General features: G+C 45.7%; 1 protein-coding gene across 1 annotated transcript in view; it reads left to right on the plus strand.

Annotated features, from left to right (window-relative positions):
• Positions 1-20260, plus strand: part of LOC125939867 (gastrula zinc finger protein XlCGF26.1-like) — an 81953-nt gene that overhangs the window by 52856 nt on the left and 8837 nt on the right. The window contains exons 3-4 of the mRNA XM_049655373.1: positions 13980-14483; positions 14568-14734. Coding sequence (XP_049511330.1) covers positions 13980-14483; positions 14568-14734 — 671 coding nt within the window. The remainder of the gene's footprint in view (positions 1-13979; positions 14484-14567; positions 14735-20260) is intronic.

The raw sequence follows: 20260 nt of genomic DNA on the forward strand, positions 1-20260 counted from the left end.
CCGTACTAGTGATACAAGGTAGCGATTTCCAATTTGCTCAGGTCACTTGATTTAAACTATAGATTCCTGTCGTCGGCGTACATTATCAAATCTGGTGGATCAGGTATGTTAGCTATATCATTTACGAAGATTAGGAATAACAACGGAGCTAATTTAGAGCCCTGAGGGATGCCTTGTTGTAGCGTTAAAAAAGTAGACGAAGCATCCTGCATACATACGCACGACCTGTCGCTGATTATTTAAATAGCTTTCAAGCAACTGAGCTGCAACACCCTGTATCGCGTACTTCCCTGATTTCCTAAATAGAATTTTGTGGTCCATAGAATCAAAAGCTTTCTTCAGGTCTGAAAATAAACCAAGTGTATAGTTTTTGTCTTCAGTATTCAATATTATTTTATTTTTAATATATAGAACAGCTTGTTCAGTGGATTTATCCCTTTGGAAACCGTATTTTTTTATGGATATCCTAAAAAAAGTACGACGCAATGATATTGCTACATGCATGTGGTGTTTGATTGTTTGAACGAGGCGCGCGGGCGCCATAACTTGAGAAAAGAAGAACGAGCTGGGCTCGCATGGTGAATCTTACCTGTCAGCCATTGAACTGCTCTTGGAAATATAACCTGTAAATAGTTGCTCGTCTTACTGACTCGTCCTTCGTGTAACTAGATGGTACCTTTGACCAAGCGGCCCCCAACCATTTCTGTTATTCAAGCAGTTGTGCTGCAAGAAATTGCAAACCTTGGCATCCCTACCGCCTGCTCTGTCTCCCAACCTGATTCGGCATCCATTCCGATGTCCACAACATGTTATGACCAGTATTTCGCTCCCGGAACACGCAATCCTGCTTAATGGTGAACCCCAGACGACAAACTGATCTGCTTCAGCTGCCACCGAGTTGGTCATGTATCCTGCCACTGCTGCACCACCTGGATGCTGCCGTACTGGAGCTCATTCCCTGCTCCTCGCCCATACGCCGACGCTCACCGTTACTCACCTCGCCGTCTGTACCCTAGTGCTGATGCCCCTGACAGCCATCACGGGCGATCGCCGTCGCCTCAACGCCATCACTCCCCGTCACCCCAACCTCGCTGCTTTTCCTCTCCAAATCGCTGGACGGAAAACTAAGCCATGCAGCTCTTGGAGGTAGTGCTGCATCACGTTCGTTCTGTCCAAATCCTCCGTTGACGCTCCTCACGAACACGAACCTAATTGAAATAGACGTAGATGGTGTCCCGTTGACGGCATTGATTGATACTGGAGCCCAAGTGTCCATAATGAGCGCTAACCTATGTCATCGCCTCAAAAAACTTCTTACGCCTGCCGTAACTCGAGCCGTACGTGTCGCCAATGTTGCCGTCAGGGTATGTGCACTGCTCGCATTGATATTGCTGGCCGCCAAGTTCCAGTGCTGTTCCCCGTGCTTACCAGTTGCCCTCATGACCTAATCTTCGGGCTCGACTTTCTGACGACGCATTCTGCCCTCATCGACTGTTCCACCGGTACGCTGTGCCTCGAGCTTCCTCTTCTTTCAGACGTTCGCCCCGAACGACCGAGCACCCTCTGCACTACAGCGTTTGTCCGTTTACCTCCAAAAGCCCTAACCTTCATCGAATTGGCCTCAACGGCAACCGTGCCTGATGGCGGCTATGTCATCACACCTATTCGTGATGTCCTCCTGGCGCGCGACATCTCTGTGCCACTCTGTCACTGTGCCACTCTGTCGTTACCCTTGCCGATAATCGGATGTGTCTCCCCGTTATCAATTTCGGCTTGATGAAGCAAGTGTTATCTGAAGGCATAGCGGTAGCCACGCTGCGGTCAGTGACAGACTACCACGTCACTGCTTTTGCAGCTGACGTGTCTCCAGATGCTCCTGATTACCCGCAGGATGCCTTGAAGCTCGACGGCCCATTACCTCCCATGGTCGCTCCGGCCCTCGTACCTGACCAAGCAGCCGCCCTACAATGCCTTTTGCTTTCCTACCGCGACATATTTGACACTGACGTCTGACCACTTGGTCAGACGTCCCTTGTTAAGCAGCGGATAAACACTGGTGATGCTATTCCCATTCATCGCCGACCGGATCGCAATTAACTGCCGCAGAGCGGCAAGTTATTGAGCAGGAAGGGAACAAGATGCTCGCCAAAGGCATTCTTGAGCCCTCGTCGAGTCCTTGGGCGTCGCCGGTCATGCGCATCCACAAGAAAGCTGGCACGTGGCATTTCTGTGTTGAGAACCACCACCTAAACCGAATCACTAAAAATGACGTTTACCCTTTACCACAAATCGACGACGCTCTTGATTGTCTTCACTGTGCCAAATACTTTTCGTCCATCGACCTTCGATCTGGTTATTGGCAGATTTCCGTCGATGGGCAAGACCGAGAAATAACAGCTTTCATCACTCCAGATGGCCTCTACCAAATTAAGGTTATGCCGTTCAGTTTATGCAATGCCCCTGCCACATTCAAACAGATGAGGGACTCTCTGCTTCAAGGTTTCAAATGCTCAACTTGCCTTTGTTACCTCGAAGACGTCTTTGTGTTTTCTCCTATATTTGAGATGCACCTTGAGCACGTCGCATCTATCCTTGACGTCTTCCGCAAGGCTGGGCTCCAATTAAACTCATTGAAGTGCCACTTTGGGTGCCGACAGATTACAGCGCTAGGCCATTTCGTCGATGCGTTCGGAGTACAACTCGACCCGGAGAAGGTTCGAGCAGTAACGGCTTTTCTTGTACCTCAGTCTGTCAAGGACATCCGGAGTTTTGCGGAGCTCTGTTCTTATTTCAGACGGTTCGTGACAGATTTCGCACCACTCAGTGAACTTCTGAAGAAAGACGTGCCTTTTAAGTGGTGTTCCCCTCAGGCTGCCGCATTTTCACGCCTTATCACGATTCTCACCAGTTCACCAATCTTGGCCCACTTTGACCTGTCCGTACCTACAGAGGTCAGAACCGATGCCTCGGGTTATGGGATCGGCGCCGTCTTAGCGCAATGCTAACACGGACACGACCGCGTTATAGCCTACGCTAGCCGGCTCCTGACAACTGCAGAGCGTAACTATTCGATTACCGAGCGCGAATGTCTTGCTCTCGTATGGGCTATTTCGAAGTTTCACCCATATTTATATGGCTAGCCTTTCTCAGTAATCGCAGACCATCATGCGCTCTGTTGGCTTTCGTCGCTCAAGGATCCTACTGGCCGGCTTGGTCGTTGGGCCCTCCGACTACAAGAATATCTCTACACAGTGACGTACAAGTCGGGACGCCAACACCAGGATGCAGAGTGCCTCTCTCGCTACCCAGTCGAAGGCCTGCGCTCTACGTCTGATACTGACACCGACGCCTGCATTCTCTCTGTTTTAACATTGCTCCATGTCGCCGACGAGCAGCGCCGTGATCTGTTCTTGCGTATCATCATTGACCACCTGGAATCGTTCCCTTCGCTTATTCACACTTCAAGATGGCATACTCTACCACTACAACATTCACCCCTACAGCCCAGCATTAGTCCTTGTGATCCCTAAACACCTTCGCTCGGCTGTTCTCCACAAACTTCACGACCTCCCCACTGCCGGTCACCTCGGTGTCTCACGTACCTACGACCGGATCCACCGACGCTTCTTTTGGCCAGGGTTTGCTCGCTCCATTCGAAAATACGTAGGTGCAGTGTGAGAAATGCCAGCTATGCAAGACACCATCGACGCTCCCCACTGGGTACCTTCAACCACTCGACATTCTCGCAGAGCCATTCTTTCGGGTTGGTTTAGATTTACTTGGTCCCTTTCCTCTCTACCTCTGGGAACCGGTGGATCGCTGTGGCCGCAGATTACGGCACGCGCTATGCCATGACCCGAGCGCTCCCTACAGATGTCACCGATTTTCTTTGACACAACGTGATTTTATTATATGGAGCTCCGCGACAACTTCTCACAGACCGTGGCCGGACATTCCTATCAAAAGTTATCGGACATCCTGCAGTCCCGTGCCACGAGGCACAAGCTATCCACGTCATACCATCCGCAAACAAATGGCGTCACGGAGCATCTGAATCGCACTCTCACAGACATGCTCGTGAAGTATGTCTCTTCAGACTACACAGACTGGGACCTCGCTCTACCGTTTGTCATGTTTGCGTATAATTCCTCGCGCCACGACACAGCCGGTTATTTCCGATTTTTCCTTCTGTTTTGGCCGAGAACCTGCACTGCCCCTCGACACAACCCTCCCTGTTCACACTGCACCAACCAGTGAATATGCACTTGACGCCATCGTCCACTCTGCCCACGCAAGGGAAATTGCCCGTGACCGTCTTCTGAACTCCCAAGAGAGTCAAAGGCGTTTGTACAACCGCCGACACCGAGGCGTGCACTTCCCGCCTGGTTCTTTGGTGCTTCTATGGTCTCCGTCGCGGCAGGTCGGCCTGTCAGAAAAACTGCTGTCTCGTTACACCGGCCCATACGGAGTGCTTCGTGCCGTAACTTCCGTCACCTACGAGATAGCCCCTGATGCCCCATCTGCTTCCCAGTCCAGTGATATCGTGCACGTTACATGACTGACACAGTATCACCCTTCTAGTGATGACATTTAGACGCTCCGGGATGTCGCTTCTGCCGCCGGGGGATTATGCTTCACGCATGTGGTATTTGATTGTTTGAACAAGGCAGCGTGGGCGCCATCACTCGAGAAAAGAGGAAGAAGAACGAGTTGGGCTCGCGCGGTGAATCTAACCGGTCAGCGCTGCAACCGCTGTCGGCGGACAGCGACGGACAAACGACGGACATCGCTGGAATCGAACAGCCTACTGTTTGTGCAAGGGTACCTAAACAAGGATGCCAACGACATCGAGGAAGTGTTTTAGGTTTTAGAACCGGAATGCTCTTTCCCATTGCGACTGCAGGTTCTATGTAAATGTGTAAATACTGCTGCAGCTTCTAGTCACCACTCCAGTGACCACTGCTAGCGCAGAGAGAATATTTTTTTAACAAGAGTTTACTAAAAAACTACTTGCGCTCTACAATGTCTGTGGAACGCATGGTTAGGCTGGCGCGGCGCTTCTATACAGCCACAGAGACGTCGGCATCAACGTGTTTGAAGTAATTGACCGCCTCGCTCAACTTTCCCGCCGAGAGGAGTTTGTGCTTTAGATAGCGAAGCAGCAAAAATCAATGCAAGTAAAAAGCACTGTTCCTTCAGGTCCATAAGTTCATAATTATGAAAACGTATGACCGTTCATTAGCTTTTAAAACCGCAGAAATTTCGCCGTTTATTCTATCATGATCACAATTATCACGCGAATACAAAATTATGAGAATGCCAATAACCATTTTGACCGACCTTGCTCATTGAAGCCCGGCCCACGCGGCGTTCGCACAAAAACAGACTCGGATATTGGGTAGTTCAACTTACCGCATCATCTGTGGCCTTCGTTTGTCCTTTTCTTTCATTTTCAGCTACCTGCTTTTATTTCTTTTTTGAAATGAAGGAATACCCTCCTTTAATTTTGGGTGCAGATAATTGTTGGCATTGCGCAGGCAGTGAAATTACACATTTTCGTACTGATTTATGCATTATTCCTCTATTATTCTACCCACATGGCGCTGTCGCGACCGCTGCATGGCCCAAGTACATATCACGATTTCTGCGATCATAGTTATGTTCTTGCCTAGATCATCTGTCTTCTGTGCGCAAAGTTTACTATCTGTGATTGAGCAACATGTTTATTTGTCTTCTTTGACGCATTATATACACTGACGTTTGCTTAAATACGTAGATTTATCGGAGACTCATACGTATTTTTAAATATCTTATTGCGAGGTTTTGTGTATACAAGCAGTGAACTTTGTTTCCAGCGACTTTTTTTTTGCCCTCTAGCGAATTGTATCTTCGCATTTGTATATTCCATTCTACCTTCGCAATTTCTAATATATAATTTGCAGCTCCCACTTTTTATTTGTACTCACTGCTGCAAGTATGATCTCGGTGTAATTACAATACACGACTAGTTACAGCTGCTCCGCGCAATCGATTGCAACGAGGGATAGCGTCATTGACTTTCTCCTGGGCGTTCCCATATGTAGAAAATCTAAACAAGGTTAGTGAATGACAAAGATTCATCAAAATATTTTTCCTCAACTTATTCATATTCATAGCCCTTTACGTTTTTCCATATAAGCTGCATGTACTGCTTTGCCTGGTTTTCGAACTGATATTTGACCCTTTTCGTGGCTATCCCGTGGGCGCTACCCAGTATTGATTCACGTGGTGACGCGTCCATTGCTTGCCTCAACTGCCTCCGTTGCCTCCTTTTTACAATGGAAGTGTATGACGCCGGCGCGGCTTAGAAACCTCTGTTTTCGGAGATATCATAGACGGTGACTAGATGGACGACACGAAGCTTTGATCACAGCTTCAGAGAACATGCAAAAGCGCTTTCAGAGCTGATTAAGCTATGTCCAAATGGCATAAGCAACGTATACGGTGCTTGTTCTAAAAGCGGGGCTAAATATGTATTCCAAGCTGTCCGATTATGAATTCAGTGAAGATTAGCGTGTTTGCTCTTTGTTCTTTATTCGGCAAATATTTTGAAGCAGTGGCTTGTCAGTTTCTGACTCAGTGAAGTTGCTTGGTGGAGCCACTATCTGATTATTTTCTGCCTAATCGCTCGGGTGTGCTCAGTTCCGAATCCGATAGATTTGATCTTGCTGCGCACAAGGCTTGAAACGTAGCTGTTTTTGTAGATTGTAATACCTGTAGCAATATATATTACAGCTAGTAACTTGCTTACGACCCGCCGTGGTTGCTCAGTGGCTATGGTGTTGGGCTGCTGAGCACGAGGTCGCGGGATCGAATCCCGGCCACGGGCCGCATTTCGATGGGGGCGAAATGCGAAAACACCCGTGTATTTAGATTTAGGTGCACGTTAAAGAACCCCAGGTGGTCCAAATTTCCGGAGTCCCCACTACGGCGTGCCTCATAATCAGAACTGGTTTTGGCACGTAAAACCCCATAATTTTCAGTAACTTGCTTACTCTTGCGGACCATCACGAAACATTCAGCTTCAACCATTCGTTCACCATAGGTGTAGTCCGCCATTTATTGTGTGTATACAGTGCCCATATATTAAGTGTGAGTCCATTCACTTATTCTTGATACGTCGGCGATAGAGTGGGCGTAAATTTCCTGCCATTTGGACAGATGTGTATAGACAACGTGCGCGAAACTTACTATGACAGGAAGCGGCGCTACTCCCTTTGTCATTGTTTAACGAGTGGTACTCATTCTTGCCGACGTTCTGGGAATGAAGCCCTTTCTTTGAAGGTTAGCGATACAAGGCTGGCGGATGAGCAAATTTCTGCATCCTCGAGGAAAGCCGTACATCACGAAGTGCCGGTAACACGTTCGGACAGTTGCAGCAGCGGTCCGCGAACTTCGCCACACAGATTCATTCTATTCCTTAACATGCCAGTCACTATTTTTGCAGCCAACTACTGCACACGTCTTCAATCCACATTATTCAATCTAGCATGATTGGAGCACAGTGTGTTAGCGAAAACTCAGTTGCATTTCCGACAGCTGATCGCATAGAAGCAAGATAGAAGCGGTAATGGTTTCGTATTCGTGCGCAGTCGCTGAGGAGAGGTATGGCGCGCCGCTGTGAGCGCCATCTCGTTTCTCTAAAACAAACTGCTCCGTGAAAAGGGTCAATAGTTCTAAAGTTCATGTGATGTTTTCTTTACTTATTAATTAGACAAAAAAAACGCGGAAGCATTGATATCAGTTATTTCTGCCACAATTTTTGGGGCATACGAATTTATTGTTTTATGACAACAGACATGTTTAATGGACAGTGCATAGCGTTCAATATTTCGTTAGCAGCATCTAATATACAATGGAACTGGCAATGCAGTTATTATTCATGCATTTGATCCCTCGACAAATTCTATAAGGAGGAGGCCGCTCTGCAACCTGAGCCCCCCCTGAACAAAATTTCTGGCTACGCCACTGGTATGCAGGTGTACTGACCATTGAACATTGTTGTGTTCTATGTAAAGCAGTGGTGTTATAATATGCTGCACAACCCTGTTGCGCAAAAGTATCTAGCAGGTGACAAATCATGGCACATCTGCTACCACAAAAATATTTTGCTCAGTGTTGCATCTCAATAACTCACGATCTCTGCTACCCCTATTTTGATAAAGGCACCTTCACTCATATTGCTATTGTTGCTTCTAGGCTGAAGACTGCACATAGACAAACTCACAACAGGAAACACTTGCCAAGATGGTATACAAGTTTCGTTGGCAATCGAGTTAAGTGGAAATCCCTAAAGGTACAGACAGTTTTGTGAATGAAAATTTGCGAGCTTAGAGTAGCACAAATCTACAAATGAAATCTTTGGCTTTCTCAGAAAGATAACTTTACAGTCAAAGAAAAAAATGGTTTAACTATCAAAACAGGCCCAATGCCTTCTTTTGGGCCAATTGTCACTTTAAGGAAACTTCTATACAGCTGACATTAACAGATTTTATTGTTGTAGCAATGTATTATGTGTGTAATTCATAGGTGAAAATAACAAGAATGTCAGCTCGATAGTCCATGATAAACCAAAACTAGGGAACTGGATAACTGGGAAAACGGCACGATATGAAGAAGTGCTTGTTTGTCGATTAAGAATAGGACACACTTACAGTACACTTCACCTCTTGACTGGGAATGATCCTCCGATTTGTAGTAAGTGCGGCAATATTCTGACCGTTGTCCATGTCTTATTCAGTGCCCTGCTATAGAAGCAGAGGAAAAGGTATTTCCTTTGCATATCGTGAAAACATACCTCTTCACCCATCATATTTCTTAGCCATGAACCGCTTTTTAACCTGAAAACAGTTTTAGAATTCTTATATGAAGTAAACACCCTGGAAATCATTTGGCCAGGTAATTTAGCAAGTGATAACAGCCTTGTATTCAAGGGCTGATTTCAAGCCTAGTATCACTGTGTATGTCTTACATCATACGTTTTTAACGAAACCCATTTGCCATAGCCCACATCACTAACTAGGTAGTGTCATTATTTTACCACTTACATGTTTTACGCCATTTACAGCGACAGTTTTTTAGGCCCTTCTACAGCCATGTCAGATCTACTTTGAGGAATTTATTGTCCACGCCATCCACAATTCATCGATAACATTACCATTTGTCATGGCGCTCTTTGGCCATACCTGGCCCTTGCCATAAAACACCCACATCATCAGCTCGATAGTGTAACGAGAAAGAAGTTCGAATACATTTGCTCTAATATATGCATTTATTGCATCGTTTATGCAATGTGCAGTTCCTGTTGGCTAGAAAAACTTCTCGCATTGTACCTATACCAAAGCTAGGTCAGCCCTTAAAGAGCCCCTCACCAGGCCACATAGCAAATTTTTGGTTATACTGGAAGGCATTACCTGCCGTCTAGGGAGCGTTCTGCTCCCTAGACGAAGTGCTCAGGGCTCACCAGTGCTCTGGGCCTCTCGCTATTATGCAGTTTATTGCGATAGCAATTATATGGACACTCAAAAGCAGATTTCCGCCGTCGCCGTGAGGTTCCGTATGACATCAATGGAGATGAATCGTCGGCGCGCGCGAACGCTGTATGTGCAAGTGAAAGGGCGCGAGGGGCACGCGCTTTCACGGGGAGTGAATGCACGGCGGAGAAACGCGTGTCTGCGCCGTGATCGCTTAAGGGCTGCAGAAGTAGCGTCTCTTCCTCCTTTACAATCACCATATATGTAGAGCAAACGCGCCTTTTCCGACGCGCGAGAGCCGTGGGGGAGGGGGGGGACGGGGAGGGAAGGGAGGTGACGTTTAGCTGCGGCACCAAGTGCCTATTTATATCAGAGGCTCTGGCAACAGTCACCAACGCCGCACACATTTTGAGCGAACGCGGGCAAAACGCCGACGGCGTTGACAACGTTCTGCGTGTGCCAGTGCTGCTGCATGTCCAAGTTTATACAGCTGATAAAGCATATCATTACTCCGTATAGCTCTACAAATTTGCTATTGCAACTGATGCTCCGCCTTTCAGGTGAAAACTGCGACAACTTTTTTTACAGTTCTGCCAGTTTCGTCAACGTCCTCTCATCAAGAATGAGTAGGAAGACGCTCGCACGACCATCTGAACAAGGTCAGCGTCTACTTCATCGCTCATGTTTGGGCGACGTGACTTTGGCAGCTCGGACCAGCTCCGTTCCTTGGAGAGCTCAACGCCCGAAGCCATGCACTGACAACGCATTCACCTTAGTCATGGGCCGTCGTATGAAGAAGATGCGCCAGATGTCAAGTGAGCAGACTTCATCTAACGAGAGGGAGCAGCAGTCTTTCATGGTTGTTACGTGCCGCTTACGGCGTCACACAACCTGAACTCCTTAAGTAGGCAGTTTTTATATATATTTTGAAAGTGTGGCCCCTGGTCAAGTCAACAAAATCCGGATCAACTCTTGAAAAAACATCCTGACAGTAGATGCCAGAGTTCAACTATATAGAGAAGTTAAAGATTATTTCAACATTAAGCGGAATTCCATCCGTTCCTTTATTATTACGGGAAGGAGTCAACGACTGGTGTAAGTTCTGATGTGACCTTGAGATCGAGGAAGGGGACCTCAGGAATTACTGAGTCATCGGGCACATCTTGAGTTTCATCGTTTGGGGAATTCCGGGCATCAAACTAGTATTTGCTTTGTCAACTTTGCCAATGACTGTCAAAGTGGGGTACGTGATACACCGCGTCCGACCATTCGTCCCGAGGCCTCTGCAGTGTCGGAAATATCTCAAGATTGGTCACGTAAGCGCTGTGTGCAGAATCAAGTGACCTGCCAGCGTTGCAGTGGGCAACATGATACCGCTGACTGTGATGCACCTTCATTGAAATGTCCCAACTGTCCTGGCTCAAGAAGCAACGTCGAAGGATTGCCCGAAGATGCAGCAGAAAGTTCGTATTCCCGGAAAATGGCAAAAAACAAGTCTTCCCATAGCAGGCTGCTCAATCTTTTCTGCTGAAACAGACAACGCTCGCGTAAGAAGCGCCATCCAATGACTTCAGAGAAGACTGGATTGTGGGGCGCAGGGGCCTCGACAACCTCTGCCTGTGCCGGCATCGAGGACGGTTACCGCGTCTACTGCAAATTCAGGATCTCCGAGAGCACAGGGCGCGCATTCATCGCCCCTGGGTGGCACAGACACGGAGTAGCCTTCGCTGCCCAGATTCATGGGCACGATACCATGCTGTGTGTTCCTCTACTCAAGAAGTGGATTCTAGGGTAGTAAAGCCGATGGCCTATAGGCAAGCAAGGAGTTGATAGAATGACAAAGAAAGCGTTGAAAAAATGCTGAAAACCTGCTAGAATCAATGCGAATGATTCTCTGTGGTCTCCAGACTCCGGCTGCTAATAGCGCCGTGCATGTCCTCGCTGTACTGGAGCAGCTGATCGCTGCTCTTCACATATTTTAATTACCTTTCTCGGCACCTGTGCTGCTCACGCAGGAGCAGCACAGGTGCCAAGCAGCACAGCTTCTTCACGGCGAGTGTTTGTGAACTTTCGATTGCATTCGTGACTCCGTCCATGCTCTGGAAGGTAGATAACACTTTTAATAACCTTTTTGCACTTTGTTGATAGCCACGAGGATGCTGAACTGTCTTTACCATTGTACATCTTTCTTCTATGTCATCATCACCCCTCATCCAGCCTTTATGTCCCCGTTCCCCCCTCCCCTGTGCAGAGTAGCGGGCTAGAGCATGCTAGCTCAGTCCGACCTCTCTGCCTTCCTTTAAATATTATCTCTCTCCTCTTGTCCGAACAAGCAGACGAAATGAAAATATCTCTCTCTTGCCTGTGGTGCGAAGTAAAACAAAACACGCAGACATTGGATTGTGTGTTCTATGATTTCTCTAAACTGTAATTGTCTATTTAAGCAACAGAATAGACAGATAACAAATGTTGCCTGAATAATTCTCAAAGTGTCACGTGTCACTATGAGCAATGTCACTGCATATACATGTACTTGTTTATATACATCATCCGCTTGTCTTGGAGCGTGGGCCCGTGAGAACAACAAACGGCGTTTTGTTTGAAATTTCAGCTCTTTCCGCTGTGTGTAGGGATGTGACACTTAGTAGACATGATCGTTAGCGCACGTTGTATGCACCGTACCGTGTTGCGAGCTCAATGGCCAGATCTGGTGAAGAACCCTTTAAGGGGGTTGTGGGGCTGAAAATTAACTTTTGAACCATTGCACAGATATTTTTACAATGTCTTGATTTAAGTATGTATTCTAATTTCATTAATACATATAAAATAGAAAAGAAGTTATGGTTGTCATACAGACCATTTAGGCATGTCACCTTAGGAAACTATCATTTAGAAATAATGCAGACTGCTGATTGTTTTTGTTAAATATCTCCTAGGGAGCCTAGGGATAATTCCAATCGTGTGTTTTTTATTACATTTAGTAACACTTTGAGGCAGAGTTCATTTGTTTTCGTTGTCATTATATGCCTGATATTCAATAATATGTTGTGTTTATAAAAGTACCTCATCTTGTTCCTGAGAAAATTGTGCCCTGAACTACTTTGAAAGCTGGTTTTGGCAGAGCAGTTTGGCAATGATAGATTTCCTAAAAGTTTCATTCATCCAAAATAGGCAAACTGAGAGAAATGAGCTCACAAGCTATTTAATTAAGACAAAGAATAATTAAAGTACTCTGCTCCATATGTTGCACCCTCCTCTTCATTTCGAACCTGCTCAGTGTCAATTGATTCAAGTCGCCTTCAATTTTTTTCAGCGTTAGAACAGTCTAGTGCCCTTGTCTCCACTCACAGAGAAGGATGTCAGAGCCAGAATATGCCTTTCTTTATTAGTTTTTAACTTTGCTGTCTACTATGCTGTCAGCGGATGGTCTTCCATGCTTAAAACGTGCGAATAACAAACTTTCTAATGGGGGCATTCACTTCATGTTCGGTTTCTTGCCCACTTTGTGGCCGCGTCTTGAATACAGCTTTCATGGTGCTCTCATTGGCGAATGCGCGCCTCACGAGAAGAGAATTCAATTTCTTTTCTATGCTCCAGGTTGCCACCAAACTTGGTGATGAGCTTCTTTATATGTCTAAGAATTCAAAATAACAAACTGATAAAATGCTTTTTTTTTTCAGGTGAAATTTCAAAACTGTAACTGTCTACCACACCACAAATATGGTGAATCCTAGTTCGAGACAAAATGCTGCTTTTGTTATTTTGGTCAACAGGTCCATGATTGCATTACTGAATGTTCAGGCTGTTGCACTTGGCTGCAACGGCAGCTTGCACTAACACTGTTTACAATTAAATCGTGTTTTAAGCCAAATATGTCTATATTTCACAAACTTGATCATTGAGGAAACAAAAACATGTTGGGCAAATCAAAATGGTTATCCTTCTGATCTGGAATCACCATCAAGACATTGAATGAAGCAAAAAATGATCTTTAGCACTAGTATCTATGTTATTTCATTCATTTTGCATTTTGTAATTATGTTTTTGTTTGAAGTGAAAGGTAACATGTCTTGGTTTTCTTTGTGCAGCATTGAGACATTCCAGCTGCTGAGCAACTGCGGATGGTGTGGTCACATCAAGGATACAACACCTGCTGTAACTCCTGTGCCTATGAGACAGATAAACGTGATCTGAAGGACACACCACGTTCTATACAGGCCAGCGTCCATTTGAATGCCATTTGTGTCCTTGGATCTTCTGGCGAACATTGAAGCTGAAGAAGCACCTACAACTTACATAGGCAAGAGGCCAGTTGATTGCCCTTATGCCCTCAGAGCTTCTGACAAAAGGTTAATCTGAAGCAACACTCGCACATGTACACAGGCGAGATGCCATTTGATTGTCCGTTATGCCCTCAGAGCTTCTCACGAAAGAGTTCTCTAAACCGACACCTGGACACCCACACAGGCCAGAGGCCATTTCAGTGCCCTTCATGCCCTCAGAGCTTCTCAGTGAAGTCTACCCTGAAGAATCATGTGCGCATCCACAAAGGCGAGAGGCCATTTCAATGCCCTGCATGTCCTCAGAGCTTCTTGGACAAGTCCACACTAAGAAGGCATGTGCACATCCACACAGGCGAGAAGCCATTTCATTGCCCTCAATGTCCTCAGAGCTTCTCACGCATGTCTATACTGAAGGATCACCTGCGCACCCACACAGGTGAGAGGCCATTTCAGTGTCCTTCGTGCCCTCAGAGGTTCTCGCACAAGTTTGTACTTAAGAATCACGTGCGCATCCACACAGGTGAGAGGCCATTTCAATGCCCTTCGTGCCCTCATAGCTTCTCACAAAAGAGTCATCTGGACAAACACCTGCGCACCCACACAGGCGAGAGGCCATTTCGCTGTGCTTTGTGCCCTCAGGGTTTCTCACACAAATATGCATTGAAGAATCATGTGCGCACCCACACAGGTGAGAGGCCATTTCAGTGCCCTTCATGCCCTCAGAGCTTCTCACTTAAGTTTACCCTGAAGAATCATGTGCGCACCCACACAGGTGAGAGGCCATTTCAATGCCCTTCATGCCCTCAGAGCTTCTCACGTAAGTCTATACTGAAGAATCACCTGCGCACCCACACAGGCGAGAGGCCATTCAGTGCCCTGCATGCCCTCATAGCTGCTCACGAAAAAGTAATCTGCACCAACACCTGCGTACCCACACAGGTGAGAGGCCATTTCAGTGTGCTTTGTGCCCTCAGAGCTTCACAGACAAGTCTGCATTGAAGAGTCATGTGCGCACCCACACAAACGAGAGACCATTTCAGTGCCTTTCATGCCCTCGGAGCTTCTCACGCAAGTCCACACTGAAGAATCACCAGCGCATCCACACATGCAAGAGATGATTTCATTGCCCTGCATGTTCTCGAAGCTTCTCCCAAAAGAGTATTTTGAACCGACATCTGCGCACACACACAGGCGATAAAACACTTCATTGCCCTTCATGCCCTTGAAGCTTCTCGAAAGTCTGCACTAAAGGCTCACCTGCGTATCCACTAATGTGAGAGGCTGTTTCATTGGTTCTCATACTTTAGAAAAGCTCATTAATGTTCATGTCGCCAAGCCAGTGCACACTAGAGATCATTGAAGCAGGAAGAATTCAGTGTTCACAGTGTTCATGTGTAAAGGTCGCGTCGGTTCACCTTTTCCAAAAAAAAGACTTTCCCAAGTACACTTGCTGCAGAGTAGTGCCGAATTGTGAGATTTCTCATTACTTCTTCATTTTTATGTTTTTCTTAGTTTTTTCATAAAACCTCAGTGTATATTCTCATAATATTATCATTGGTATTGTTATTTCTCCTAATAAAATACTTGGAGTTAGTGTTTATCTGTCTGGTTTCCTGTCCCCTGTGTCAATTTCGCACTTCAACTCTGCTCATGGATTACCATCTAGCCTGCACCCTATTTTTGCAGAGCTTTTTTTGTTAGACTCATATTTTTGTTGCCTGTAGCTTCTATACATGTGCGAGTCTTTGGAGGTCTTATTGATGTGTTTAAGCTTTATTATTTTCTTGCATATAAGTGCTTCTTTACTGCATTCAAGTTTTTAGTTGTTAAGTGGAAAATTAGTTGTGTAGGTCTGTTTCACCACACTATATAAATGACTGTTTTGTGAATGGCTATTGCTAATTGTTGATATTTCAATGCTTGCACTAATAGCATGTAAACTTTCGATTCATTACCATTTTATTGTGCTGAATGCTTCAAGGTAATTTAAGTGATGGCACTTGTAAGGTTGTTTATTGCCGTTTAATGCAGTTATTAGAAGTTTTGTTCAACAATAGAAATTAATACGCAAATACTGTTATGTGCATTTTTAATTCCTACTATGCAAAGATGTTGCTAAAGCTGTGATTGACTGATGCTCTCAAAACGTCGCCCACATATCACATGATATGCTCCTTATTCCCTCAGAATGTGAACTTTGTGACACATTGACTTCTGTCATGACATTGGGCAAACTTCCTGCGTGGTTCATAAAATGCACTTGTGACGGTTTCGGTACATGCCACCTATAACAAGGCCGCCATTCTCTCCAAATATAGAATTGCTAGCGCCTTTGCTTCTTCGGAGCAGTGGGGAAATTTAAGAGAGTTTTAAGGTACGTTCGATTCACCTGAACCAGTTCATGAGGCACTGCACCCTTCAATTCGTTTCAGCCGTGCAGCAATGATGCCCGCTGAACCACACCGTTCGTTTCAAAAGGTGCAGGACTGTTCACGATTTTCCGGCACCCACTTGACTGTAGGTGCCGCCTTGGTGCAACCGTACAGGTGCAAAGCAGCAGCGCTGCACACGGGCGCAAGCACTGTTAAAACCCCACTTATGCACATCTGATGTATTTATGCAGGTGTGGTGTGTATTTACGCCTCAGAAGCCCATCATACCTACAGTTCAGAACCTCTCAAACTTACGCACTCCGTGCACATTATTCGGACATAACATAATGCCTGCACCGTGTCTGCACCTTGGTATTCGTTTCGAGTGTCGCACTGTGCCTGCACTGCAGAAATTGAGGTGCGCAATTTCTGAACTTCTCGTGAACCGCCGTGAACTGGTTCACAGTGGTGAAGTTGAATCGAACGTACTTTTAATAACGCCTCTGTACACGCAAAAATGAACGTTCAATAATTCTCATTTATCCATGAATTACCCAACACACTTCGAAACATTTCTGTACATCGCTGCTAACATTACCATTATTGCCTTAAACTATAACTTGGTTATAAGCAGCGTACTTGAAAAAACATGGACACAAATGAGTGAAGCACAGAAAAAAAATGTGCTTCGTGGGTACGCTCATTTTGTCTGTGCTTGTTTTTAGAGTGCACTGCTAACAACTAAGTTATGAATTATGAAGTAGCCCATCAATCCGTCTTAAAGGGACACTAAACCGAAAAAATCAGTTTTTATTGTTAAAGTCTGTGAATAACTTGTTTCCTTTATTCCATGGCAATACATTAATTATTATAATTGTGGTATATATATTGTATATTCGCTTGTTTGCACTGAAAGAAATTGGGTTTGCCTTTTGGAAACAAGGTTTTCTTTGGCGTCTTCAAATCGTTTGGGGTTTGTGTGATCTGGGTATCTGGCCGCCACTTTCGTCAAAATTTGACGATTTGAGGCCTTTCACTGCAAGTACTACGACAAAAAAAGCTTCAACATGAAGTTTGCAAATACAGTAATGCACCGAGTTAATATATAGATCCACTTACGGAACAGTGAGTGATTAGTGCCAGAAGGCTGAAATTAAACCCAGATGCACTCGTTCATTTCTAACTGCGTGCACATAAATCCGGAACCGGAAGTGTGACTTTACTGTATGTACTAGGGCTATTTTTTTTACCTACACTGGCTACACGAGTGTAGCTAGTGTAGGAAGTCGCCATTTGTTTTACTTGGTGTAGAAAAGTGTAGCGCAGCCCACCTACACGAAGCCATTTTTTATAGCTGTTGTGTATCATGAAAACTACACTTTCTACTCTGCGGTTGTGATGAGTGTAGGTAGCAGACGACAAACGAATAGGCTGGCGTTGCAAATGCGTGGCACAATTTTGTCTGTGGCTGTCGGCGCTGATATAAGCGACGATAGTGAATATTCACTCCAAGGAGGGTAGGGAAGTGCTGGCGTGACCATGTGTCACAGAGGAAGGTGGGCTTGCCTTCCATCAGGATAAAATTATATTACTCACGAATGGTGAAGGTTGTTTCCGACTCTGGGCTGTATTGTACGCATTGAGAAGTTTTTTTCAAGCACTGCACATTCGATATGTATTTCGCTGTAGTTTCTCTGGATTTATTGATGAAAGGAAACTCGTACATTGGCGTTTAGTCTCAGGCAAGGGCATATAGGCAGCCAGTAACTACGAAGTCGAGTGAAGTGCGGAGTAAAGAGCCTTTCATCTGCTGATATCGAAGATGATGTGCTGTCTGCTCGGATTGGCTACACCCCAGCGAGCCAAGTGCGCAGCATACGACGTAATGGTCTTTTCCCGGCACTACATAGTTTAGACGAGCCTCCACGAAGTGTAGGTAAAAACAAAATTGCCGTAATATGGGCCTATCCCGGAGACATATAACCCAAGGCTAGACGAAAACTCGTCAGGCGTGACAATCGTTGATTGTGACAACCCCGGAGATAATGCAGTCTTAAATAGGTGAGCCAATGTCAAAGGTAGTGCAGTCTGAACTACAAATCACATGGTACACTGCTCCAGGAAAGGAGACCCTGTCTCTACGGCTCCCAGAGGAAAATTTGTGATGGTATTTTTAAGGTGGAGCGCTGTAAGGCTCAAGAAAAGTATAATGCGGCATGACTTTATCAGCACGAGCACCACAGGCACAACGAAGTCTTTACCACGCACCTTTAGCTTCTGGGATTCGCATACGTTCAACATACCTTTACACACAGCGATTACCAAATAGGCCGTCAGTGCCCACTGCTTCACCAAAGGCGAAGCATTGATTCATCGAAAGACGAAGCATCGATTGCGATAGAAAATTAGTAGACAGCTATACGAAATAAGGATAGTAGTTTTATCGGCCGTATAAAGTTGTAAATATTCGCTTACTAATTAAATAAGCACGGTGTCACGCGCGCACAGGCAAACATGAGCACATCTCACGGGAGCTCGTCAAAACGCTGGAGTGATAAAGCGCACCAGCGGCAGCGAGCAAATTGACCTTTGCGCTGGCTCTCGCTTCAACGCGAACTAAACATCAAAAGCACAGCGCATAGTTACCGGCACTCGGCGAATGCACTTAGGCCCATCGCAGATCGCTTTGAAGATGAGGCTCCTGCGCAGTGTTTTGCAATTCAGCTATTTTGTAGCGAGATCTATCCACTTTTGGACTCAACTAGCTACCAAAAATATAATTCCCTACGAGTAGCTGTTTTAGCTCCTTTTTTCAAATCTAGCTCCTGATCTATCTATTATAGCCAAGTCTAACTTTAGTCTAGCAACATTTCTGAATCACTTTTCTGGTGTGAATAATTGCTATACTTATGCTACACATACATGATGGAAGTGATGATGCTGACAATGGCATCCCCTTTGAAACCGGGCCGTGACAAATAGTCACCTAGCCTGTTTGATTTAATCAGGTATGCTATACATTTTTATCTAGCAATCTTTTAATACATCGAAAAAAAATATTAATGAGATTCTCATAGATTTTTTCCCCTTGAAATCTACCTTGTACCTATGACTGTAAGATACCAGGTCGTATCGACCTCTTCCTGCCTTTTTTTTTCTTCACGAATTCTATGAACGCCTCTTGCATATCACGACTGCTGACCAGTTGATGCTTCCGCCACTTTAAACCCTAGCGCTTCTGGCAGGTGTAAGTTACCTGCAGCTCTCACTAGGTGAATCCCTTTGCATTGCATTTGGATGTGCTAAGTGGTCTCCGGATCTTTGCTGCAGCATACACATGCCTCATCTAGTTCCGAATATTTGCTCCGGTATGTTTTTGTCGTTAGGCAACAAACAGGCTAGAGCCTCATATAGCAAGGCACTGCCCTTTGTGTTATCCTACAAATTTTCCCTTCTAATTTATTTCTTCTCATTCTTCTAAATATCCATGGTCCTTTTTGTTTCCATTCTTGCATCCAAATTTACTGTCTCTATTTCTCTCACTTTCTGATGACTCCTCGATTGCAGTTTCAATTATTGTGCACTTGGTTGCTAACTTTCTTGACCTCTTCCTCCATTCTGTAGCCACACTTTTCAGGTACGAATACTACCCCGCAGGGACATCTGCGTCAGCAGGCGTTGATTGTGTGGCGACACCATGGACCCGAGCACCTGAGGGTTGGACCCTCCCCCGTGTAGCCGTGTGTGGCTTAGCCGTGTCTGGGGAAGGGGTATCCTGGGGGTTGAGCCGATGCTAGGTGTCTGGACCTTTAAGACCCCCCGGCGGACGCAACACACCTCTTCAGCTTCTGCTTCACATAAACGGTACCTCCAGACAGAACCACCTGGAGGAAATTGGCAGTCGCCTTTTCCTGTCCCCCTCTTCAATCTTTTGTCTTTCTCTCTCACTTTTCCATCTTTCCTGTCTTCTATTCACTTCTTTTAACTTCCGATTTTCCAGGCGGCAAGGGTTAACCTTGTTTGGCTAACCTGTCTTGGTTATGTCGTATTTGGTTATAGCAACGCTGTACAGCTGGCGTTCGCAGGAACTCCT

Source organism: Dermacentor silvarum, chromosome 9 (assembly GCF_013339745.2).
Source record: "Dermacentor silvarum isolate Dsil-2018 chromosome 9, BIME_Dsil_1.4, whole genome shotgun sequence".
NCBI classification, from domain to species: domain Eukaryota; kingdom Metazoa; phylum Arthropoda; class Arachnida; order Ixodida; family Ixodidae; genus Dermacentor; species Dermacentor silvarum.